At 39.1% G+C, this 25,736-nt stretch overlaps 3 protein-coding genes across 5 annotated transcripts in view; 1 reads left to right on the top strand and 2 right to left on the bottom strand.

Annotated features, from left to right (window-relative positions):
- The first annotated feature begins 470 nt into the window (after positions 1-470).
- abcg2d (ATP binding cassette subfamily G member 2 (JR blood group)) lies at positions 471-13,298 on the top strand. Its single transcript, XM_073842813.1, has 15 exons — positions 471-688; positions 1,791-1,850; positions 2,014-2,128; positions 2,703-2,855; positions 2,993-3,150; positions 4,614-4,765; positions 6,617-6,718; positions 6,990-7,231; positions 9,507-9,589; positions 9,963-10,052; positions 10,910-11,034; positions 11,461-11,615; positions 11,702-11,791; positions 11,892-11,977; positions 12,982-13,298. The coding sequence occupies exons 1-15, from the start codon at positions 477-479 to the stop codon at positions 13,127-13,129; spliced, it is 1,971 nt and encodes a 656-aa protein (XP_073698914.1). The 5' UTR covers positions 471-476; the 3' UTR covers positions 13,130-13,298.
- A 1,703-nt stretch (positions 13,299-15,001) lies between these two features.
- On the bottom strand, positions 15,002-18,649 carry LOC141336627 (uncharacterized). Its single transcript, XM_073842330.1, has one exon. It carries the CDS (start codon positions 18,512-18,514, stop codon positions 15,359-15,361), a length of 3,156 nt encoding a protein of 1,051 aa, XP_073698431.1. The 5' UTR covers positions 18,515-18,649; the 3' UTR covers positions 15,002-15,358.
- Positions 18,650-22,031: 3,382 nt separating this feature from the next.
- pkd2 (polycystic kidney disease 2) overlaps positions 22,032-25,736 on the bottom strand; it is a 28,052-nt gene continuing 24,347 nt past the window's right edge. For 2 of the 3 annotated variants that reach the window (XM_073841921.1, XM_073841920.1), the window contains exons 10-14: positions 25,493-25,713; positions 25,277-25,394; positions 23,781-23,944; positions 23,523-23,670; positions 22,032-22,689 (exon numbers count right to left, since the gene is read on the bottom strand). In XM_073841921.1, coding sequence (XP_073698022.1) covers positions 22,462-22,689; positions 23,523-23,670; positions 23,781-23,944; positions 25,277-25,394; positions 25,493-25,713 — 879 coding nt within the window. In that variant the 3' untranslated portion in view covers positions 22,032-22,461. The remainder of the gene's footprint in view (positions 22,690-23,522; positions 23,671-23,780; positions 23,945-25,276; positions 25,395-25,492; positions 25,714-25,736) is intronic. The other variant, XM_073841922.1, reaches the window with a different exon arrangement.

The raw sequence follows: 25,736 nt of genomic DNA, 5'->3' as shown, positions 1-25,736 counted from the left end.
CTCAGCTTCACTGCCTTAAGCACAGTCAGATTTTAATTTTTACCCCCATCTGATACTCCTGAGAAGAGCTTAAAGCCCAAGCGTCCAGCAGTCACTGCAACAGCGTGAGGAGGTGAGCATCTTTGTCTGGTGTTTTCACTATGTTATATTAATGCTGTTGATTTAAGCACTGTAACATGCTTATGATGTTTCCTAATCTACACTGAAAAAACTTGGTGTATATTACAATTTTACAAATAGTTACGAAGAAACGGCACGTAACATTGAATTTAACATTATGAGAATGTTAAAGTGTAAAGACTGAAATAGTATTTTCTTGTCATATATATTGTTTATATTTTCACTGTTGTTATTTTAAAAATATAACTTTAAAACGTAAAAAAATATCTTACGATGTTCTTAGTTCGATACGAATCGAGCACATTTCCTCTTTCTCATATTGCATGTGTCTTCTAAGGGAGAAAACCTGACCGAAGATGACTGACAATGCTGTCTTTGAGCATGATCAAATCACTGAGGACACGGGCAGAAATGGGATGTCTGGGTCAAATTTGATCGCCATGGAGCGTATGAAGAAGCAACATGGAGCCACTGTCAGTTTCCACAGTATCTGTTATAGAGTGGAGCAGAAGAGCGGATCCATCTGCAGGAGGAGAACAGTCCATAAGGAGATTCTCGTGGACCTTAAGTGAGTCATTATCACACAAATGAATAAGAATTTACTCTTTTATCTGTTAAATGTTCATTTTCAATTGGGTCTTTGCAGCAACATGTTTTTCAGTTAAGTTTCTGATGTTTTTATCCTTTTTACAACATTATATTAGTTCTATTGAAGTGTTCAATAACAGGAAGTATTAAAATATTCTCCTTATTGGATTGTTGTAATTTAAAAAGGTGCCCCTATGACGTCCTAAGAACTTAAACATGGAAATTTAAAAAGGTTGTCTTATGGCAGTAGTACCGCTGTCCTGCTTTTGAAACACTGGTCAGAAGTGATTAAATAGTATGCTTTTTAAATACATCTGCATTAAGTTTGGTCAAAAATAAGCATTTCTTTTTCTTTGCTATGTACATGTGTTCAGAGAACATCTTACTTTTATCCTAGATTTTATATAAATTGTACTACAAATATATTGGCCTCACAATCTAGATCTTATAAGTTCTCTTCCTCAGGCCTAGGAACGTTAGACAATTCTCTTATGCCATATGAACCATACAAAAGGTCTCATGTTACATCAAAGAAACTTCAATAGATTATCCTATGGCATGAGGCTGTGTAAAAACCCTTTTACCTTTACATGTGCTGCATAACATGTGTTCACCAGAACAATGGAGAGCAGAAAACCAAAATGCTTAAAGGCATTAAATGAGCTTGACATTTCCCAGAGTCAAGTGCATAGTTTCTTTGGACATTCTTCTCTATAGTGTTAGTGTCAATTATATGATATTATGAATGGGTTTGTGAGTCTAATCTCTTGATCTCTTGGCTTGCAAACCACCAGGGTTAAATGCAGTCAAGTGTGATCTTGATCTGATAAAAGACTAAGGGTCTCAGCATCACTTAGATGACCTAGTTTTAGCAGTTATACATTTTCAAATCTCACAAGTGTTTTATTAGCAATGCTGTAACATTGAAATTCATTGCTTGGATGTGCAACATTTGGCCATGGCATTTTATTCTTAGTCAGCACAACCATATTTTATTAAGTGTGCCTTATTTTTTCCACAGTGCCTGATGAATTCCACAGCAAGTGACATGAACATAATCTCATTTTCATCTCCTTTTTCAGTGGGATCATGAGACCTGGTTTAAATGCTATTTTGGGTCCTACGGGAAGTGGCAAATCTTCGTGAGTACCCATTTGACTTCTACACATCTAAATAAGATATCCCTGCCAAGTGGATTCCGGATTTGTTTAACAAGCTTTTGGACTACCTCTCCCGAGAGCTTCCTCTAGTAATGCGGAAACAATTAGATCAGTGCTAATGAGTCATCTCCTCTTTCTCTTTCAGGTTTTTGGATGTTCTCGCAGCAAGGAAGGATCCTGCAGGTCTTTCTGGTGAAGTTCTCATCAATGGAGCCCTACAGCCGCCTAATTTCAAATGTCTTTCTGGTTATGTTGTCCAGGTAAAATGCATGATTTGAATACTATATTGAGATAACAGATTAAAATGTGACCCTCAAACCACAAAACCAGTCATAATTCGAGTAAATAAGCTTTCCATTGATGTATTGTTTGTTAGGATAGGACAATATTTGGCCAAGATACAACTATTTGCAAAATCTGGAATCTGAGGGTAAATATTGAGAAAATCTCCTTTCAAGTTGTCTAAATGAAGTTCTTACTAATGCATATTACTAATCAAAAATTAAGTTTTGATATGTCAGTAAGACAATTTGGAAAAATATCTTCATGGAACTTGATCTTTATGTCATAATGATTCTTAGTATTAAAGAAAAATCAATCATTTTGATCCATACAATGTATTGTTGGCTATTTCTACAAATATACCCATGCTACTCATGACTGGTTTTGTGGTCCAGGGTCACAAATGAGTGTATGAGTGTTTATAGTATGATATCTTAAAAGTATTTTCATTTTTGGGTGAACTATCCCTTTAAATTCTTATAATGTGGGGGACAGTATGAAGTTTTCTAGGTTGACGAAAATTATCTACAACATTTGTGCATGTGTGTTAAGGATGACATAGTGATGGGGACTCTGACAGTGAGAGAGAACCTCTGTTTCTCGGCTGCGCTACGTTTGTCTGCCCAAATCAGTCCAAGAGAGAAGGAGGCAAGAGTGAACCACCTAATCTCAGAGCTGTGCCTCAACAAAGTTGCCAATGCAAAGGTGAAATATGAAATGCATATAAATGCATTAAAACTACATCTAAAATATAGGAATAGAAACAATAGTGTAAAATAAATTCTAGCATATATAATATCCCATTATAAAACAGAGATAAATGTATGCGTATATCTGTACAGGTAGGAACGCAGTTGATCCGAGGTATCTCTGGTGGTGAGAGGAAGAGGACCAGTATTGGGATGGAGCTGATCATAGACCCCTCTGTGCTGTTTCTGGATGAGCCCACCACCGGTCTGGACGCTAGTACGGCTTATTCAGTGCTCCTGCTGCTGAAGAGGTCTGTATATTCAAAACATCCATCCATTGGATACATTAAAATAAAATTTGGATTTGAATAGAAGGCTCTGGCTGAGCTTCTTTGCCATTTTTGAGATATGTAAATTATCACAATATACTCATTCAAAGATTTAGGGTCAGTGAGATATTTTTATTTTTTTAAAGTGTCTTTTGCTCACCAGATTGCATTTATTTGATCAACAATACATTAAACTGTAATATTGTGAATTTAAATATGTTAAAATTAGGACTGTGAAACGATTAATCGCGATTAATCGCATCCACAATAAAAGTTTATGTTAACATACTAAATGTGTGTTTACTGTGTATATTTATTATGTGTATATATAAATGCACACACATACATGTATACCCTTTAAAAATACTTATATGTGTGGATAGTTATATTTGTATTTAATTTAGATTATATATAGAATTATAAATATTTTATATATAAATCTAAAACAGTTTTCTTTAATATACATGTTTGTGTGTGTATTTATACATACATTATATATACACACAGTACACACACATACAGTATGTAATCATAAACTTTTATTTTGGATGCGATTAATCGCGATTAATCGTTTCACAGCCCTAATTTATTCCTGAGATGATTTGCTGCTTAAGAAACGTTTATTATTATTACCAGTGTTGGGGAAAGTTACTTTTAAGAGTAATGCATTATAAAAAAGTAACTAATTACGTTACTTAGTTACTTTTTATGGAAAGTAATGTTTTACATTATTTTTGCATTACTTTCTAAATCTAGGCAGGGCTTGCTTGTTTGTTTTTAATATAAAACATTTGATTTTTAGAAAATGTAAAAGCCCTTTCACACCAAAAAGTGAAATGAATAGGCCTAAGGCTAAAGAAAAAGTAAATTCTCGTCTGTACAGTAGAACTGTAAAAGGAAAAGGAAGTTCAACACTCTTCAGCAATGAGTAAAATTAAGCACAAATGTTAGTTAATATAAAGTTTTGCTCATTAGTATGGTTGATTTGGATCAACAAAGGTCAGCAGCAGAGACATTGGTTAATTAAATGGATTAAATACATAAAGGAAACAAAAAGTAACTGGCGTAACTTTTTGGAAAAAGTAACTCAGATATTTTTTGTAAATGAAAAAGTAACCTGGTTACGTAACTCACGTTACTTGTACTTGTTACTTATTATTAGTGTTCAGTTGTGGTGCTTACTATTTTTGTGGAAACCGTGATCCATTTTTTTAGATTCTCTGAAAAATAGAAAGCTAAAAAAAACAGCATTTATATCAAATAAAATTTTTGTAACATGAATGTCTTTACTGTCACTTTTGATCAATTTATTGCTCTCTTGCTGAAAAATGCATTCATTTATTTTGAGAGATTTTTTTTTTTTTGCTGACCCTAAAACATTTGAACGCTAGTGCAGATATGATCTTCGTGATGTTGTTTTACTGTCTGTACCTGTTTGTTTTCAGAATGGCCAGTCAGGGACGCACCATCATCATGTCCATTCATCAGCCGCGGTACTCCATCTACCGGCTCTTCGACAGCCTCACCCTGCTGGCCAACGGCAAACAAGTCTATCACGGACCCGCTCAAGATGCTCTAGACTACTTTGCCAACATTGGTAGCATAATTTACTGATACTAATACTTAAATCCCTTAAAGTTTCAAATCGGTTTAAAAAGAGATTGAACTGTGAGGTGTCAAAAGATGTGAACGTTTTGCATAAGTACAATGTTTTAAAGAATTAGTTGACTTCCAAAACAAAAAAATCATGATAGCTTACTCACCCCCATGTCATTCAAGATGTTCATGTCTGTCTTTCTTCATTCAAAAAGAAATGAAGGTTTTTGAGGAAAACATTGACTTCAAACATTAATAGTTGACTTCATCGGGAGCCAACGGGTTGAAGGTCCAAATTGCAGTTTCAGTGCAGCTTCAAAGGGCTCTACACGATCCCAGATGAGGAATAAGGGACTTACCTAGCGAAATGATCAGTCATTTTCTAAAAAAAAAATTAAGTGTATATACTTTTTAACCACAAATGTTTGTCTTGCATTAGCTCTGCGATACCCGACTTAAAGGGATGGTTCGGAGTAGAATTGACTTCATTGCTATGCACTCCGAAGCCCATGTAAATGCCCCATCCGAAGTTTTTTTTTACCTTAGTCAAACATTTATGGAGATATTAGAGTTTTTCGAATTGCTTGTTACAGGAGTGAATGGTACATGTGATGTATCTCGTAAATTGCACCACTAAACGTGCAAGTAATCTTACCAAACTTGTACAGTAGTGTAAATAGGTTATGTACTCACAAAACGCTGCATCGGAACATTTGTAAGTCCGCCATGAGTGTTTTAAAAGCACGTTTTAGCCGATCCCTACTAGTCTCAAAAACTACAAATGGCGACACGTCGACGTCACTTCCCTGGTTTGAAAAAAGCACGTAAAAGTCCTCCTACAAGTTGACATGCACACAGATGTAGTAGGAGGACTTTTACGTGCTTTTTTAAACCAGGGAAGTGACGTCGACTTGTAGTTTTTGAGACTAGTAGTTCTCGGGTAAAACGTGTTTTTAAAACACTCATGGTGGACTTACAAATGTTCTGATGCGGCGTTTTGTGAGTAAATATCCTATTTACACTACTGTACAAGTTTGGTAAGATTACTTGCACGTTTAGTGGTGCAATTTACGAGATACATCACATGTACCATTCACTCCTGTAACAAGCAATTCGAAAAACTCTATCTCCATAAATGTTTGACTAAGGTAAAAAAAAAACTTCGGATGGGGTATTTACATGGGCTTCGGAGTGCATAGCAATGAAGTCAATTCTACTCCGAACCATCCCTTTAAAGCAGTAATCATGTTGAAAAAGTAATGTGCGGTTAGTTCTTCGCCTATGTACTTTGGTTCAAAAGGTTGGGTAGGACGAAAACCCCCATCTTATTTTCTCCTCCAACTTCAAAATTTTCTGACATTGTCGTTTTACCATTTTTTGTAAAGGGCATTTGACTTTCTTAGTATGTTTGCTTTGTAAACACTGGGTTTGTACTTCCACCTATGTCACACATATGTAATACCGTCCATGAGGTCGAGCTAATGCAAGATGAGCTTTTGTGGTTAAAAATAGTATATAGATTCTTATTGTGTTTTTTTTTTTTTTTTTTTTTTTTTTTTTTATATATAGAAAATGACAGATTGTGTTGCTAGATCAGACCCTTATTCCTTAGCTGGGATTGTGTAGAGCCCTTTGAAGCTGCATTGAAATTGCAATTTGGACCTTCAACCATTTGATCCCCATTAAAGTCCACTATATGGAGAGAAATCCTGAAAAGTTTTCCTCAAAAACCTTAATTTCTTATCTATTACATAGTGGTGAGTAATTAAACAGAATTGTTTTTTCCTAGAAGTGAACTGGTCTTTTAAGCATTATCTCTTAACTGAATGGTGTTTTTCAAATGATATCATAGGATATGCTTGTGAAGCTCATAATAACCCGGCTGATTTCTTCTTGGACGTCGTTAACGGCAGCTCTGCAGCTGTCAACATGACAAAGATTCAGACTAATGGAGGTACTTGGTCGTATTTCTATTTAAATGCATTTTCAATAGCCTGATTCTCTTGTAAAGTCATTTTCTCATCAGATATATCATGTAAAACATTCAAAATGCCACTAAGATATCTTGGTTGTGCTTCTAGTTAAAATGCATTTATGAACCATTTAGCTATAAATAATAGAAGTAATAAGCTGCTGGGTTCATCTATTACTAGTGTTGCCAGTGTAGATTATGAATTGTGTATCACTTAAATGCCATTGTACATTATGTGTAATGCTGTTGACAGATTTAGAGTTGGCCGTGGGCCAGCAGTGTGTTGAGGATCAGCTGGTGGAGAAGTACAAAAACTGCAGTTATGCGCGGAGCATCAAAGCTGAGCTAGAGCGCATCACCCAAGCCAAAGATAACAACATCAGAGCCAAGTGTCACACCATCACCTACAACAGCTCCTTCTTCCACCAGCTCCACTGGGTATTGTGGAGAACCTTCTGGAATCTAATGCTGAACCCACAGACTTCAGTAGCACAGGTACTACTCTGATATTATGTGGGGAAGTTTCTCATTTGATTCCAAACTCTTAAGACACATTCAAGCCCCAGAAAGCTAGTAAGGACATCGATAAATAGTCCATGTGACATCAGTGGTTCAACCGTAATATTATGAAGCTACGAAAATGATGAACAAGAGTCTTACAGGTTTGGAATGACATGAGGGTGAGTAATTAATGACACAATTTTAATTTTCGGGTGATCTATCCCTTTAAAGTAGTAGTTCACTTTCAGAACAAAGATTTACAGATGATGTACTCACCCCTTGTCATCCAAGATGTTCATGTCTTTCTTTCTTCAGTCGTAAAGAAATGGCGTTTTTTGAAGAAAACATTTCAGGAGTTCTCTCCATATAATGGACTTCAATGGTGCCCCCGAGTTTGAACTTCCAAAATGCAGTTTAAATGCAGCTTCAAAGGGCTCTAGATGATCCCAGCTGAGGAAGAAGGGTCTTAACTAGCAAAATGATCGGTTATTTTCTAAAAACATTTACAACTTATATACTTTTTAATCTCAAACGCTCATTTTGCCGAGCTAGACAAGATGAGCATTTGAGATTAAAAAGTATATAAATTGTCGTTTTGCTAGAAGACCCTTCTTTCCTCGGCTGTGATCCTTTAGAGCCCTTTGAAGCTGTATTTTGCAAGTTCAAACTTGGGGGCACCATAGAAGTCCTTTATATGGAAAGAAATCCTGAAATGTTTTCCTCAAAAAATAAAACAATTTTATGACTGAAGAAAGACAGACATGAACATCTTGGATGACAAGAGGGTGAGTATATTATCTGTACATTTTTGTTCTGAAAGTGAACTACTCCTTTAAGGAAAGTAGGGACAGATTACACTAAATAAAGATTTATTACCCCAATCATTTAGATCCATTCCCTTCCTCCCAACCAGCATCCTGCTCCAGATTTTCCTCAAAAGAGACTTTCTGGAGACTTGGATGCTCATTAACCACCAAATGCCATCAGAGAAGCCTTTCACAAATTATTAGCAGCTGATTGCTCCCAGAGGCTTTCGAGTAATTTCTCGAAGGCAGAGTTAAGCGGATTTGGTGACTGTTGTGATCTGGGTCTCGCCCGCCTCGTAGATCTGAAGTGATATGATTTCTACCCATGCAGTGTGGATAAATGTCTCACAAGCGTAACAGAATGGTGTCTACCAGACCATCATCTGATTGGTGTTAGTTGACTGGCGCCTCGACATCAGGGGTGAAGAGTGGTTTCTCATCTCCAGCTCTGCTGCATTTGCTTAGCCTTTTACCCTGGGAACGACTTTCACACTACTCAGACGCTCATAAGCTGTCAAGAGCTTATTGTGCAACTCACTGGCTGTCACTCTTTCTGCTTACTATCTTCATTGAGTAAATGATCATGCTCGGGCATTTATGTGTGGATGCCAAGAGGAGATTGTTGGTAAATAATTGCCATTATTAAGTGGTTCAAGTCCAAAGTTTGAATTTGAATTTGTCCACACTACCATTCAAAAGTTTTTGAACAGTGAGACTTTTGATGTTTAAAGTCTCTTCTGCTTTATTTTATCCAAAGTACAGCAAAAACATTAACATTTTATTACAATTTAATACAAATATTTTTTACTATTTAAAATAACTGTGGAATTCATTCCTGTGATCAAAGCTACATTTTCGGCATCATTACTCTAGTCTTCAGTTCCACATGATCCTTCAGAAATCATTCTAATATGCTGATTTGCTGTTCAAGAAACATTTGTATTAACAGTATTATCAATATTTAAAACAGCTGAGTATTTTTTCAGGATTTTTTGATGAATAGAAAGATCCAAAGATCAGTGTTATAGAAATGAATACTTTTATTTAGCAAGGATGCTTTCAATATGATCAAAAGTGATGATAAAGACATTTCTGATAGAATCGATTTATCAAAGAAACCTGGCAAAGATTCTACTCAATGTAGAAAATCTAAATATTCAAATTATTTCTGGAGGATCATGTGACTGGAGTAATGATGCTAAAAAATCAGCTTTGAAACCACAGGATTAAATGACATTTTAAAGTATATTGTTTGTGTTGTTTTTGCTGTACTTTGTATCAAATTAATGCAGGCTTGGAGAGTACAAGAGGCTTCTTTAAAAATATTTAAAAACTTTTGACTGGTAGTGTATGTTGATAGCTGCTAGCCAGCTAGTCCTATGCTTTTTGTTTACATATTTCTAGTTACATTCTAAAGGAATGCATTTTTACCAGTGTTACATTATGATTATTATTTTTTGCAGCTGGTAGTCACCACCCTCATGGCTGCCATTGTTGGTGCTATCTTCTATGGAGTCAAAGATGACCAGACTGGCATACAAAACAGGTAAGTTAACTTTATTTTACAGCACAGTTTTGTGAGTCTATAAAGCTTCACATTCTTGTGGACAAAACACACAAATCTTGTACCATTTCTATATTGCATGAAATAGCATTAAATATGATATTGCAATATGAAACATAAATGAACATCAGAAGGTATCTTGTTTAAACCACGGAAAGACATCAACACACCATTTCACAAAAATGTCAGATTCTGATCATCTGTCAATCAAACTCTCTGCAAAGATTTGTAAACCATGGAAAAGTTTAGAATTTAAAATAATTGTGGTTCATTCTGACTCAAATCTGAGTAATGCACATGGTCACTTGTTTTTGGTTTTAATACTTCCATGCAAATGTCACTCTTTTCTTTCCAGGTTTGGTGTTTTGTTCTTCATCACAACGAATCAGTGTTTCAGCACACTCTCTGCTGCTGAACTTTTCATCACAGAGCGCAAACTGTTCATGTAAGTGTTTCAACACCTGTTTGACATTTAGAAAGGCTCCAAAAATATTTTATGTGCAACTACGAAGTATCAAATGCTGGGATGCAAGCTGATAACCACACATACATAATCAGAAACTAAAAATAAGTTTATTTCTGTTTTTTGCCTATCCTGAGGTATCTAAATTCTCTGTAATAATGCAAAAGTGCATGAAAGTCCAATATCAAAATACAGTTTTAGTTCTGCCTTAAACTTATTAACTATGTAATTATAGAGTTTTTTATCATTACTATTTTAATAATTTTTGTACATTTAATTTTAATATAATAAAATATTAATGTATCATTTAAAAAATATATATAATTCATATATATATAATTATATATTTTAAATATACCTTGCCAGTCAAAAGCTTTTTATGTTTTTACAGAAGTCTCTTTTGCTCACCAAGCCTGCATTTCTTTGATCCGAAGTACTGCAAAAGCAGTAAAATTCTGAAATATTTTTACCATTTGAAATGACTGTTTTCCATTTAAATATAATTTAAAATGTATTTTATTCCTGTGATTACGAAGCTGAATTTTTAGCATCATTACTCCAGACATGATCCTTCAGAAATCATTCTAATATTCTGATTTGCTGCTCAAAAAACATATATTATTATGATGTTGGAAACAGCTAAGCAGTTATTTGAAATGGTAAAAATATTTCACAATATTACTGCCTTTGCTGTAGTTTGGATCAAATAAGTGCAGGCTTGGTGAGCAGAAGAGACTTCTTTAAAAGACAGTAAAAAATACTTTTGACTGGTAGTTTAAGATGCATCTTCTGTTTTGTGTCTACAGTGTAAATTAGGATGCTATTTATTTATTTTGCAGTCATGAATACACAAGTGGATACTACAGAGTGTCTGTGTACTTCCTGTCTAAGATCCTGTCTGACATCATCACTCAGCGCACAATCCCTACCATACTCTTCAGTTGTGTTGTTTATTTCATGATTGGTATGTAGTAAATGATTATACCTTAAAGAAACAGTCCATAATTTTTCTAAAATTACTGACTTGAGTTGATGCATCAGTTTCCTGTAAACATATAATATAATGACAATATCTACATTTAGTGTACAAAAAAAGAATTCTTAATGTATCCACCTTTTTCTTCATGTGAGAGTGGGCCATTTGTAAATTTTATGGGTTTAGCTTTCGGTCTATTCCACATCCAGCTATTTTTAGCTGCGCAAAATAGCTCATTTTGCTGTTTGATATTGCAAATTGGTGATTTACTGTATTATTTTAATGCATTATCTTTATGAACCCACTGGTTTGTTGTGGAAGTCTCACCCGTAAGCTTATTCCACGTTGAAGAAAAAGGTGTATATTTGCATGCATGTTTGCAGTTTTGTGAAAATGTTTGAATCTTCTCTGCAGGGTTAAAACCTACAGCAGCAGCGTTCTTCATCTTCATGTTGACTGTGATTCTGGTTTCTTGTGCTGCTGCGTCCATGACCATGGCCATCTCAGCTGACCAATCTGTGGTGGCTGTGGCCAACATCTTCATGACCATCAGCTTCATCTTTATGATGGCGAGTTCACACAGCCACATGCCGCTGAATAATTCCTTTTACTCCAAAGAAGGCCTGTTCTTCTAACATGAATTGCATGTGTTCAGATCTTCTCTGGTCTGCTGGTTAACCTGAAGAGCATCATGGATTGGCTGTCCTGGCTGAAGTACCTCAGCATTCCTCGCTATGGACTCGATGTATGAACTTCACTTCTGTCCCTACATCTTAGTGACTAAAAGACTTTGTGTTAAGATGATCTTTTAATGATGGCTGAGGAATGTCTCTTCATTTAAACAGGCGTTGGAGATAAACGAGTTTGTGGGGCTGCAGTTTTGTGGGAATGTCTCTGCCGTGATGAACAGCCCTGCTGCTGACATCCTTATGTATGTAATATGTGTATATGATGATATATATGGAATATGAACTACTAGTTTTCTCATAGGTTTGGTTTTGCACTTGAATAATACCATAAAAATATGTTATAATTGTGACCCTGGACCACAAAACCAGTCATAAGGTTAAATTTTTACAAAACTGAGATGTATGCATCATATGAAAGCTTAATAAATAAGCTTTCTTTTGATATATGGTTTGTTAGGATAGGACAATATTTGGCCGAGATACATCTATTTGAATATCTGATATCTAAGGGTGCAAAAAAATCAAAATACCGAGAAAATCACCTTTAAAGTTGTCCAAATTAAGTTCTTAATAATGCATATTACTAATCAAAAATTACATTTTGATAGGTTTACAGTAGGAATTTTACAAAAAATCTTAATGTAACATGATCTTTACTTAATTTCCTAATGATTTTTGACATAAAAGAAAAATCAACAATTTTGACCCATACTATGTATTTTTGGCTATTGCTACAAATACACCCCAGCGACTTAAGACTGGTTTTGTGGTCCAGGGTCACAATTGTGTATATTGTGTAGGGTTGGCATGTTGGTAGTACCAAGTATCTGTGCCAGTTTATCTTACTAATTAATTTAAAGAAATTGTTCACCCAAATATGAAAATTCTGTCATTTAATCACTCACTCTCATGTTGTTTCAAACCTGTAAGACCTTCGTTCATCTTTGGAACACAAATTAAGATATTTTTGATGAAATCCGAGAGCTTCCTGACCCTGCATAGACAGCAATGCAACTTTTTAGGCCTTGAAAATGTTGCATTGCCGTCTATACAGAGTCAGAAAGCTCTTGGGATGAAAGGTCTTACAGGTTTGGAATGACAAAAGGGAGAGTTTTATTTTAAGTACATAATTGGTTAAATACTGAATTATTTACATTTCCACATAAACATTAAAACGTTTTGGGGTGTGTGTGTATATATAAATTAGATTTTTTAGTATAATCCTCTACAACATTATATTTTACAGGTGTACAGGAGAACAGCATCTGACGTTCCAAGGAATCGATTACTCATCCTGGGGTTTGTGGCGCAACCATATAGCACTTACAGTTATGACTTTGATTTTTCTCATCATTGCTTATATCAAGCTCAGATTCATTCCTAAGTTCTCTTAAATGTTAGCCTTATGAATCACTGGATGAATCACTATTATCGCACACAATTTTGCTATCATATATCATAATTTTGTCCTTCACACTAAGGATGAATGTAGGTGTGATAGTGCTTTCTTTCAATACTGATTTCATCTTAAATCCAAGACTGTAAAGATCAAGGGTTTTAAATGGGCTGCAAATGTTTCATGTTTACTTGTTAATGTGCTATCACATCATAAGTTCATATCATAAGGTATACAGTTGAGGTCAAAAGTATACGTCACCCTTTCAGAATCTGCAAAATGTCAGTTATTTTACCAAAATAAGAAGGATTATACAAAATGCATGTTATTGTTTTTTTAGTACTGACCTTAATAAGATATTTCAGATGTTTACATATAGTCCACAAGAGCAAATAATAGTTGAATTCATAAAAATGACCCTGTTCAAAAGTTTACATCCCCTTGGTTCTTAATACTGTGTTGTTACCTGAATGATCCACAGCTGTTTTTTTGTTTAGTGATAGTTGTTCAGAGTCCCTTGTTTGTCCAGAACAGTTAAACGCCCGCTGTTCTTCAGAAAAATCCTTCAGGTCCCACAAATTCTTTGGCTTTTCAGCATTTTTGTGTATTTGAACCCTTTCTGGCTGTATGATTTTGAGATTTCTCTTTTCACACTGAGAACAACTGAGGGACTCATAAGCAATTATTACAAAAGGTTCAAATGGTCACTGATGCTTCAGAAGGAAAAACATTGCATTGAAGCGGGGGTGAAAACTTTTGAACAGAATGAAGAATTGTACATTTTTCTTATTTTTCCATTTTTTTTTCCATTTAGTACTGCCCTTGAAACGCTACAGAAGATACTTGCATGTTTCGTAGAAGACAAAAATAGGTTAAACTATAAGTTGTTGTGAGTGTGAAAAGATGGATCTCAAAGTCATACAGTCATTGTTGGAAAGGGTTCAAATACACAAAAATGCTGAAAAAACAAAGAATGTGTGAGACGCATGATCAACTATCACTAAACAAAACAACTAAAAAACACAGCTGTGGATCATTCAGGTAAAACACAATATTAAGAATCAAGAGTACGTAAACTTTTGAACAGGGTAATTTTTATTTTCTCTTGTGGACTATATGTAAACATTTATGTGAAATAACTTATTCAGGTCAGTACTAAATAAAAAATAACATGCATTTTGAATGATCGCTCTTATTTTGGAACTTATTTGATTCATTAATCAAGTTAAATATAAATATTTCGTCATCTCTGTTTCTTTGTTCCCTCGGTCACAGGCCTGGTACAACTTGTTCCTTTATAATCCGTGTAACTGGTCTTAATGTAGCCTAATCCACAGCTAGCAAACATCAATGAGAGAACTGAACCACTCTGTTTGCTGTGCTAAAACCACAGACAAAAGCTCGGAAACTCTGTGACTCTGCTGATAACTACACAATATCCCTTTATTGTAAAGGTCTTACAGTTGCTTTGTTAGAGGGAATTATGACTGGGATCAAGCCAAATAATGAGCACATGATGAGTTTGAATGGATTTTATTTTAAATGACTGTCATATTAAACTGTAAATAACAATTTGCCAACTACAGAGTACCATAAAAAATTACAGAGGTAATTGGACAAAGTGAAAAGTTTTTGACATTTTTATTAGGCTTTCAGAAGAAATGTGTAATTTCTACTTCTCTAGCGTCACCAAACGCTGATTTGTTTGAGCAACCCAACATATACGATACCACCTGTTTGACTGTATACCTCTTTTGAAAATAATTATTTTAGCACTTTGTTGATGCTAGTTGTGCAGACACTAAACACTTTTCATTTAGGGAACATTAGGTTACTTGCGTAACCCCGGTTCTCTGAGAACAGAGCGAGGTATCTCACTATGGGAAACGCCCCCAGGCGTGATAGACTATGGAAGCACCAATTACACCACGTCTGTCCGGAGGATAGACCAATCACAGCTCATACAAGGAGCCCACCCCTCTCCCTATATATACAGCTGTGATCCCCAAAAACGGCATTCTAAGCACGCTCTTCCCCCGTGTTATGCGAGAAGGGAAGCCTGGTGAGATACCTCGCTCTGTTCTCAGAGAACCGGGGTTACGCAAGTAACCTAATGTTCTCTTTCAAACAATCGCTCGGTATCTCACTATGGGAATGATATAGCCAACTCCCGTAACGCATGCTTTCCGAAGCCGCCTGAACAGACTCGAAAAGGGAAGACAAGACTTTAGTCCTCCAAAGAGCCAACTCTAAGAACTGCATGAGCCAATGAAGGCGCAGTGACATCAAGACGGTAAAATCTGATAAATGTATGGGGTGCAGCCCAACTAGCCGCCGCACAAATATCTCCCACTGAAATCCCCTTGAACAGGGCCCATGAGGTAGAAATACCTCGTGTGGAATGTGCATGAAGGCCCTCTGGGGCCTGAAGACCCATAGATGTATAGGCTAGTTCGATCGCCTCGACCATCCAATGGGAGAGGCGCTGCGAGGAGATCGGCTTACCCTTACAATGAGTGGCCCATGAAACCAATAATTGATCATTTTTCCTGAACGACTGTGTCCTGTTTACATAAAAGCGTAACGCTCGTACAGGACACAAAGTGTGCAATTTCCTCTCCTCCTCTGAAGAAAATGGAGGAGGGTAGAAAGCACGTAACTCCAAAGCAGAGCAGTTATAAGCTGAATCACTGACTTTGGGAACAAAAGCTGGGTTTGGCAGCAGTGTAACTTTGCTGTCATCCGGACTAAATTTTAGACATGTTTGATGAACCGACAAGGCATGTAACTCCCCCACTCGCTTAGCTGAGGCTAAAGCAAGTAGTAAGACCGTTTTCAATGATAGGAACTTAATATGAACACTCTCCAGAGGCTCAAACGGGGTCTGAGTCAAAGCATTCAAGACCATAGACAAATCCCATGATGGGACCAGTCGCTTCGACACTGGTCTCAAACGCCTCACCCCCTTCATAAAACGGCCTATAAGAGGGTGCCGGCCCACTGAAACTCCTTCGAAGCCCACATGACAGGCTGAAATTGCAGCCAGGTAAACCTTAATGGTAGAGAACGCTCTCCCATTGTTCAGTAAGCTTTGCAAAAAACAGAGAACCTCACTCACCGCACACTGAAAAGGAATAACTCCTTTACGAGTGCACCAGTCATCAAAGACCCGCCATTTCAAATCATACAGCGAGCGCGTTGATGGAGCTCTAGCACTCTGTATAGTATTTATGACCTCCTGGGGAAGTCCGAGTGCGTTTAGATTCAACCCTTCACGGGCCAGACCCAAAGATTCATCCGTTCCGGATGGGGGTGAAAAATTTGCCCCTCCGCTTGGGACAGCAGGTCCCGACGCAACGGGAGTTGCCAGGGCTCTCCCCAAAGGAGTTGGACAATCTCTGCCAGCCACAGCCTCCCTGGCCAATGAGGGGCTATCAGAAGGAGAGATAATCCGTTTTCTCTTATTCTGTCTAGGGTGGGAGAAATTAGACTCAGTGGTGGGAACGCGTATAGCAACACGTTCGGCCACGGGTGTGCCAGCGCATCCACACCCAAGGGTGCACTTTCGTCTCTGAGAGAGAAATACAGCGGACATTTTGCGTTTGCTCGCGAGGCGAATAGATCTACGGCAGCCCTGCCGTATATTTCCCAGATCTGATTCACCACCTGCGAGTGGAGTACCCATTCTCCATATAACAGGTTGCCCCTCGACAGGAGGTCCGCTCCCACATTCAGGACTCCCGGGACGTGCGTTGCGCGCAGCGAACTGAAATGCGCTGCGCTCCAGACAATCAGCTTGCGCGCTAGATTGTGCAGTTGCAACGAACGCGTTCCCCCTTGGCGATTGATATATGCCACCACTGTTGTGTTGTCTGTCCTGACTAGAACATGAAAACCCTCCAAGAATGGACGAAAATGTTTTAGTGCTAGAAAGACTGCCATTAACTCCAGCATGTTTATGTGAAGTCTGCGAAATTGAGGCGTCCAACGACCGTTTACCGATCTGCCCTGAAAAACAGCTCCCCATCCCATTAGGGATGCGTCCGTAGTCACTACTTTTCTCAGAGACACGCTCCCCATCAAGATTCCTGTCCGGAATACACAGGGGTTTCTCCACTGATGAAGTGCCATCACGCACTCCGTGGTAATTTTCACTCTGCGTGCGAGGTGCCGGCGTGGGCACAGACGCTTCGCTGCAACCCAATGCTGGAAGCTCCTCATTTTCAGCAAGCCCAGCGGAACCACAGACAGAGACGAAGCCATCATGCCCATAAGGCGGAGACAGGTCCTGTACGAGACCAGGTTTCCCACGCGAAACTGGGCTAGGCACTGATAAAACGCCATTATCCTCCTTTTCGAGAGCATAGCGCGATATTCCACCGAGTCTATTCGCAAGCCTAGATACTCTATCTCCTGGGACGGGATCAGCTGGCTTTTGGCAAAGTTGATCCTGAACCCCAGATTCGTGAGATGAGACGTGAGCATCTCTATGTCTCGCTCCGCGCGCTCCCTCGAATGAGCGCAGATCAGATAATCGTCCAAATAAGCAGATATTCTGAGACCCCTGTGTCTCAGAGGAGATAATGCTGCTTCTATGCATCTGCTGAACACCCGTGGAGCGAGGCTGAGCCCGAACGGGAGAGTAACAAATTCGTACACTTCGTTCTGAAAGGAAAACCTGAGATATTTCCTGTGCGCCGGATAGATGCTTATATGAAAGTACGCATCCTTGAGATCGACCGTGGCAAACCAATCTCCCCGGCGGATTGAACGAGTGAGAGCCACGACTGTGAGCATCCTGAATTTGTACTCCCTTAAGTGCTTGTTTAGAGCACGTAGATCCAGTATCGGGCGCAGTCCCCCGTCTTTCTTTGGAATTAGAAAATAACGGGAGTAATAACCCCTCTGAGTTTCCCCCACTGGAACTCGTCTTATAGCTCTTTTCTCTAGAAGGGAGGATATTTCCGCTTCTAACACCCGAGCTGAATCCCCGTTTGCTGCAGACGCTATAACCCCGTTGAAAGGAGGGGGTTTTACAGCGAACTGAAGCCTGTAACCCCTGGTTACAGTCGTAAGGACCCACGGGTGCGGAGAACACTCTCTCCATGCCTCCTGATGAAGAGCCAGAGGGTTCGGATGAACCGATTCCATAGATGGAGCGCTGGCGCCATCTAGTGGACAGAGAGAAAAACGGCCAGGATCTGTGTGGCTCAGAGACCGAATTATCTCTTGGTTCTTTGATATTATCATGTTTTTGTCTCCCTGCGCCCTCGGCATTGAGCCTGGATGCGACAGGGGTGTTTTTATTGACTGTGAACCCAGGGGCTGAAGTGCTTTGTGACAATACACTTGTGAACTTGTGCTTGAACTCCGCACACCACATTTGTTTGATGGTTGCGTTCTCAGCCCTTGAACATGTGGAATTGCTGTCAGCAATCCGCGGAACTTTGTGTGTTGAGGGGAAACTGAACTGGCCTGAACACAACTTAGAACCGTTTCTCCGTCCAAAATCCACATCCTCCGCTTCTTCGCGGGTGGGAGAACAGACGTGGTGGACTCGGGAGAGGACATCGCAGAAAACCCTAGGTGCTGCCCGTCCCTCCCCTGCGGAGCCTGTGTCCTAGGTGTCCCTCTTCTTTTTGCTGGAAGGGTTAACGGACCTGGACTTTGCGGCCGCTGCCGCGAATGACTGCTTTCCCCACGGTTTAGCATTCGGAACAGCAGGGGGGCGGGCTGGCTGCTCTGTGCTCTGGGGTTTTGCAGTTCTGGACGCATTCAAAAACCTCCTGTTCTGTGTCGGAGGAACAGGCCGAGGGGGAACGGGAGGACGGAAAGCTCTTTTACGAGGCAGACAGATGTCGAACGCCTCACCCTCCTTCTTCTGGAGGTCGCACCTCTGTCTCATCGCCGCGACGGCCGGGCCGAACAGCCCAGTCGAGTCTACAGGAGCGTCAAGAAAATCCAGTTTCTCCCTGTCACCAATACTCGACAGATTTAACCACAGCGACCTCTCGCCCGCGACAGCGAGAGCCATGGAACGGCCGCTGCTTTGCACCGCACCACGTGAGGTGCGCAGATTGAGATCTGTAATGTTGCAGATCTCCTCCCAGACCGCCGGGTTTGGATTGCCGGCATCGAGCTGCGTGCCCAGCTCCTCCAATAATTCAGCTTGGTAAGCCATCAACAAGGACGTGACATTCAATGCCCTCACCGCTAACGCCGATGACTTATAAATCTTCTGGTACATGGAAGCGGTAAAGCGTTCCATTTTCCCAGGGAGGGAGGGGCTGGCCGATGAGAGAGTGGTCCGCCTGTTCGGATGCAGGTGGTGGGCCACTGACTGCTCGACCGTGGGAGGGTTAGAGAGCCCAAGCCCCTCCATTTCACTCACATCAAGAGACGAATAGCCCTTGACGGGCACGCGATGAGAAAAAGGTTTATCCCATGAGCGCTTCATCTCTGCTATGCACGCCGGCAAAGCGGGGAGCAGTTGTTTTGCCGTGGGAAGGCGGGACGGGAGCCTTTTCCCGTCATAGATATCACGTTTAACTCCCGGATCCCCAGGAGTTACGGGCCAAGGGATGTCAAGCTTAGCTGCTGCACGCTTACAGACCTCAACTAAGTCGCAATCCCCCACCGTCGATGCCATATCGCCACTTTGCACACTCACTGGCCTGGATGTTTGGGCTGCCGACAGGATAGCATCATCTTCCTCATCATCCGGCTCGTCTCGGAGGAGGCGAGCTAGCATCTCCTCATCCTCCTCTTCATCTCCCTCAACCTCATCGCCGCCCGCCAGCAGCTGCTGGTCGAAAAGCGGTGCAAACTCCGGAGACTCCGAATCCATTATATCTCCCCACGAAGAAAGATCACGCGGGGGAGAAGGTTGGGTCCCCTTAACGGAATGAGGGACAGCGGAGAGAACCGGATCGTCTTTGGAAGATGCCGCCACTCGAAGCCTTCTCTCTAGAATCCTGGCCGGCATTACCCGACAGTGCGGGCAACTTTCCGCATCCGCCAGCGCAGCCTGAGCATGCTTTACGCCCATGCATGCGATACACATCGGATGCGGATCCCTGCCCGAGATCATAAATCCACATGCTGCCGGACATGAGCGCGAAGGGGCCTCCTTTCCCTTCTCCGCAGCGACTTTGGACACCGACATGGTGAGTCAAAATCTCCTAAACTCAGCTCGCCTTAACGCGTTAGCTAGGATAGGAAACACCACTAATAACAGTAATGCAAAGAGCTCAGTGACGAGCCGAAAATCCGCAACAGATTTTCTAACCAGGCAAATAAAAACTCAGTAACGAGCAGAGAATCCGTAACAGATTTATTTGACTACACTGCGTTCGGCAACGTCGACCTTGACGGCACGTTTAGGAACTGAAGCAGCGCAGCCTAGGTGCTGATGGAAAGTCCTCACGGGGAAGAGAACAAGAATGCCGTTTTTGGGGATCACAGCTGTATATATAGGGAGAGGGGTGGGCTCCTTGTATGAGCTGTGATTGGTCTATCCTCCGGACAGACGTGGTGTAATTGGTGCTTCCATAGTCTATCACGCCTGGGGGCGTTTCCCATAGTGAGATACCGAGCGATTGTTTGAAAGAGAACCATGAAAAGCTTTGTAAATCCTACCTTAAGACAAATACACATGGGTTTCCCATGAAATCAGATGCACTCCAAATCGAAGTTTGTTTAAAAATGCAAAAAAAAAAGTATCAAAATGATTTAAGAATCATAAGTATTCAAAATAATTTTAGGTATACAGTATATGTTTAACAAAACATGCCACGCAAGATGTGAACTACAAAATATGCAAAGCAAACCACAAAGTGTGTGAAAAAATTGCACCATAGCTCATTACAAAGCAACGTGTGTACCTTCATTGTTTATTTACTTTTCATATTAGAGATGCTTTATAAAGTACACTACCAGATTTTTAATTTAAGAAGTCTCTTCTGCTAACCAAACCTAAAGTACAGCAAAAACAGTAAAATTTAGAAAATTGTTACTATTTAAAATAACTGTTATCTCTTTGAATATGTTTTAAAATGTAATTTATTCCTGTGATTTCCAAGCTGAATTTTTAGCATCATGATCCTTTAGAAATCATTCTAATATTCTGATTTGCTGCTCAAAAAACATTATTATTACTATGATGAAAACAGCTGAGTAGATTTTTTTTTTTTCCGGTTTCTTTGACTAGAAAATTCAGAAGAACAGCATTTGTCAGAAATAGAAACCTTTTGTTACATTATAAATGTCTTTATCATCTATTTTGATCAATTTAAAACATCCTTGATAAATTTTGAACAGCATATTAGAATGATTTCTAAAGGATCATGTGACACTGAAGACTGGAGTAATGATGCTAAAAAATGTAGGTTTGGTCACAGGAATAAATTACATTTTAAAATATATTCAAAAAGAAAGCAGTTCTTTTAAATAGTAAAATATTTCACAATTTTACTGTTTTTTGCTGTACTTTGGATCAAATAATTGCAGGCTTGGTGAGCAGAAGAGACTTCTTAAAAAAACATTAAATCTTACTGTTCAAATACTTTTGACTGGTTGTGCATACTCATACATTTCTTCTGTTCCATCATATATAAAGATACTGATCCTGGTTGAACATTATTTCCTTCATTACATTCATTACTGTAAGCTTTCCAACTGGTTTCTTCATTACTGATGCAAATGAACTTCAATACTGTAGGATTGTGAAGGCATAATTCATATCTAAATATATACTACAATGTATCAAACTGTGCATTCAATCATAGCAGGATACAGTACAAAAAATGTGATAAAAAATATACTCATGATATATTTTTCTGAGCCATTTAACAATGACTTCTAACCAGCTGGTGATTTTTAGTGACTATCAAGGTCACATATATACTCTTCTTTTACTGTATATGTAATGTATGCAATGAAAATCAAAAATGTTTAATTGTGTCTGGTTAATACATGTTAATAAAAGCAAACCAAAGCTAAGCTGCCACTGACTGACCTTAATATTTATTTCGCTCTATTAGCATATCCACTAAGTAATAGTGAAACTGTAAGACTTTTAACACTTCTTCGTTGGACGATTTATCATCATTTTTGCATTACAAAGCACTGCGACACCCCAATTAACTTTAATATAAAGAAACCCAAATAAATAGCTTTTTGCAGGACTATTTAACTCTACTGTTGTGGCTTTGGGGCGGTTCTTTAATACTGTTTAATTAAATTTTGCCCAGTGCACTGCACCAGACGTGGCACTGGAGAACAAATTGTGTAATTCATGATGTGTAGGATTGTTTATCCAATCAAAACCCTTCACACATGGGAGGCTCCGCTGGCCGCACCATCCGGGCCCTCATTGGACAGCGAGGAGGGTGAGCGGGAACTGCGTGGGCGGAGCTGAGCAGATGGGATGATGGGAGTGGCCTGATGGTGGCTCACCTGTGACATGGTGTCATCGGACTCCCAGCGATCCAGTTCTTCTCTCACAAGCCTGTCCATTTGTTCTCGGTGCAGCTCTGGATCCCGGCCCATCCTCTCATCCTGAAAACATTAGATTAGATTTCTCAATGTATGCTTCAGTATTTTACTGTAATCCAGTCTTGAAAGCATTTTTGAGAGGACTGGAGTAATGATGCTGAAAATTAAGCTTTGCATCACAGGAATAAATTACATTTTAAAATATATTCAAATATAAATCTGGAGGGAGGGAGAGAGGGGGGGGGTACATTTTTCTTATTTTGCCTAAATATCATATTTTTTTCATTTAGTACTGCCCTTCAGATGCTACTGAAGATACTTACATGTTTCCCAGAAAACAAAGTAAGTTAAATGTATCCTGATCTTCAAATTCAAAAAGTTTTCACCCATCGGATCTAAATGCACCATGTTTTTTTCTAAAGCATCAGTGAGCGTTTGAACCTCCTGTAATAGTTGCATATGAGTCCCTCAGTTGTCCTCAGTGTGAAAAGGTGGATCTTAAAATCATACAGTCATTGTTGGAAAGGGTTCAAATACACAAAATGCTGAAAAGGAAGGACTTTTCTGAAGAACAGCAGGCGGTTTAGGACAAACAAGGAACTCATGAACAACTATCACTAAACAAAAAAACAGCTGTAAAATTCAGGTAACAACAGTATTAAGAATCAAGCATATGTACATTTTTGAAATGTTTGTTATTTTCTCTTGTGGGCTATATGTAAACATCTTTTAAGTATCTTATTCAGATCAGTACTAAATAAACAATAACATGCATTTTGTATGATCCCTCTTATATTGGTAAAATAATTAACATTTTGCAGATTCTAAAAGGGGGGTGTAAACTTTTGACCTCAACTGTATATACAAAGCACAAATATTTGCAAAGTTAAACTCACCTCCATGACTCCATCCAGAATCCGTCCGAGCACATCTCTCCTCTTCATCTTGGCTCTCTCCATGGCCTCTAACTTCACGATAACAGCGTCAATCTTTGATACGATGCTGCCGATGGAGTGCTCCATGCGGTCCACTCGGCGCACAAGCCTGATGGGCCACATCAAGTACAAAATACTTTTCGTTTAGAGGTCTAATGTTCAATATATTGTGAAAACGTGAATCTAGCTAAAGGATATTGAGTGACAGGTGATGTTTACACTTGGAACTCCTCGTATGACACGCCTCCTGAGCTGCTGCCACGGCGGCGAGAGCTGTGTCCACTGTCCTCATCGTCGTCCTCCTCAGAGTCATCCTGGCTACGCGAGAAGCTCCGCCCACTCACTGGCCTGGGCAGCGAACTGTGCTCCAGATCCAAGTCCTCCTGGCGAGTGTTCAAGAGATACTAAGCATCTTGGTTGTTTATTTGACAAATTTTAACTGTGGTCTAAAAAATTTTTGTAGCTCTGAAAATCATGGGTTCGATTCCTGAGGAAAACAAGAGCTACAGTTGAGGTTCAAATTTTACATACACCTTGTGGAATCTGCAAAATGTTATTTATTTTACTAATATAAGAGGGATCATACAAAATTATTTAGTACTGACCTGAATAAGATATTTCACATAAAAGATGTTTACATATAGTCCACAAGAGAAAATAATAGTTGAATTTAAAAAAAAATGACCCTGCTCAAAAGTTTACATACACTTGATTCTTAATACTGTGTTGTTACCTGAATGATCCACAGCTGTGTTTTGTGGTTTAGTGATAGTTGTTCATGAGTCCCTTTTTTGCCCTGAACAGTTAAACTGCCCGCTGTTCTTCAGAAAAATCCTTCAGGTCCCACAATTCTTTTGTTTTTTTCAGCATTTTTGTGTATTTGAACCCTTTCCAACAATGACTGTATGATTCTGAGATCCATCTTTTCAACTGAGGGACTCATGTTCAACTATTACAGAAGGTTCAAACACTCACTGATGCTTCTGAAGGAAGCCTGATGCGTTAAGAGCCAGGGGGTGAAAACTTTTTGATTTTATAGGTCAGAGTAAATTTCTTTTGTCTTCTGGGAAACATGTATCAACAAGTATCTTCTGTAGCATCTGAAGGATGTAAAATGTACATATCTTCACTCTGTTCAAAAGTTTTCACCCCCGGCTCATAATGCATATTTTTTTCTTCTGGAGCATCAGTGAGTGTTTGAACCTTCTGTAATAGTTGCATATGAGTCCCTCAGTTGTCCTCAGTGTGAAAAGATGGATCTCAGAATCATACAGTCATTGTTTGAAAGGGTTCAAATACACAAAAATGCTGAAAAACAAAAGAAAATGTGTGACCTGAAGGATTTTTCTGAAGAACAGCGGACAGTTTAACTGTTCAGGACAAACAAGGGACTCATGAACAACTATCACTAAACAGGTAACAACAGTATTAAAAATTAAGTGTATGTAAACTTTTGAACGTCATTTTTTAAATTCAGCTATTATTTTCTCTTGTGGACTGTATGTAAATGTCTTTTATGTGAAATATCTTATTCAGGTCAGTACTAAATAAGAAATAAAATGCATTTTGTATGATCTCTCCTATTTTGATAAAAGAAATAACAATTTTGAGATTTTGCAAGGTATTAACCTCAACTGTATGTGTACCCTGAATGCAGTGTAAGTTGCTTTAGATAAAAGCTTTTGTGTAACATCCTGCATTAGTTTTTCACTCACTCTCTCTTTCTCCAGGTCATCTCTCATTTGCTGGTGCTCGTGTTCGGTCAGTTCTTGATCTCCGTCAAGGTCATACTTGGCAAAAATGGCTTCAATCTCAGCATCCGAATGGCCCTTTCTGTGTACAAACGCATATAAAACGATCAGCAAGGTCATTACGTCCATGTTGCGAGCGGTTTGTTTTGTATCATACAGTGGAGGTAAATGTTTTCTCACCCTCTGAGATCTTGCCGGAGCTCATCGAAGCTGAGTTTGCCCCCAGCCTGGTGTAAACTGTCTGGGATGTCATTGATAGAGGTCTTCTTCAGCTTGAGTTTGACCATCGCCCTGTTATAGCCTTTCTTGATAAGGTCTGTGATCTCCATCTCCGACCTCTGCTGGGCCATGTCAGCTTTCACCTCAGAGTAAGTGTCGTTGATGATGGCCAAGAACATATTCTGAACAAAACAAAAAGCATTTT

This window comes from Garra rufa, chromosome 6 (assembly GCF_049309525.1).
Source record: "Garra rufa chromosome 6, GarRuf1.0, whole genome shotgun sequence".
In the NCBI taxonomy this organism is placed as follows: Eukaryota; Metazoa; Chordata; class Actinopteri; order Cypriniformes; family Cyprinidae; genus Garra; species Garra rufa.
This window is presented reverse-complemented; position numbering and strand designations above follow the sequence as displayed.

Excerpts from the sequence above, each read along its gene's own strand:
- LOC141336627 (XM_073842330.1), bottom strand. The coding sequence starts at position 18,514 with ATGTGGTGTGCGGAGTTCAAGCACAAGTTCACAAGTGTATTGTCACAA.
- abcg2d (XM_073842813.1), top strand. The coding sequence starts at position 477 with ATGACTGACAATGCTGTCTTTGAGCATGATCAAATCACTGAGGACACG. Across the intron at positions 1,851-2,013 it reads ACGGGAAGTGGCAAATCTTC|GTTTTTGGATGTTCTCGCAG; the intron begins GTGAGTACCCAT and ends TTTCTCTTTCAG. Across the intron at positions 4,766-6,616 it reads AGACTACTTTGCCAACATTG|GATATGCTTGTGAAGCTCAT; the intron begins GTAGCATAATTT and ends ATGATATCATAG.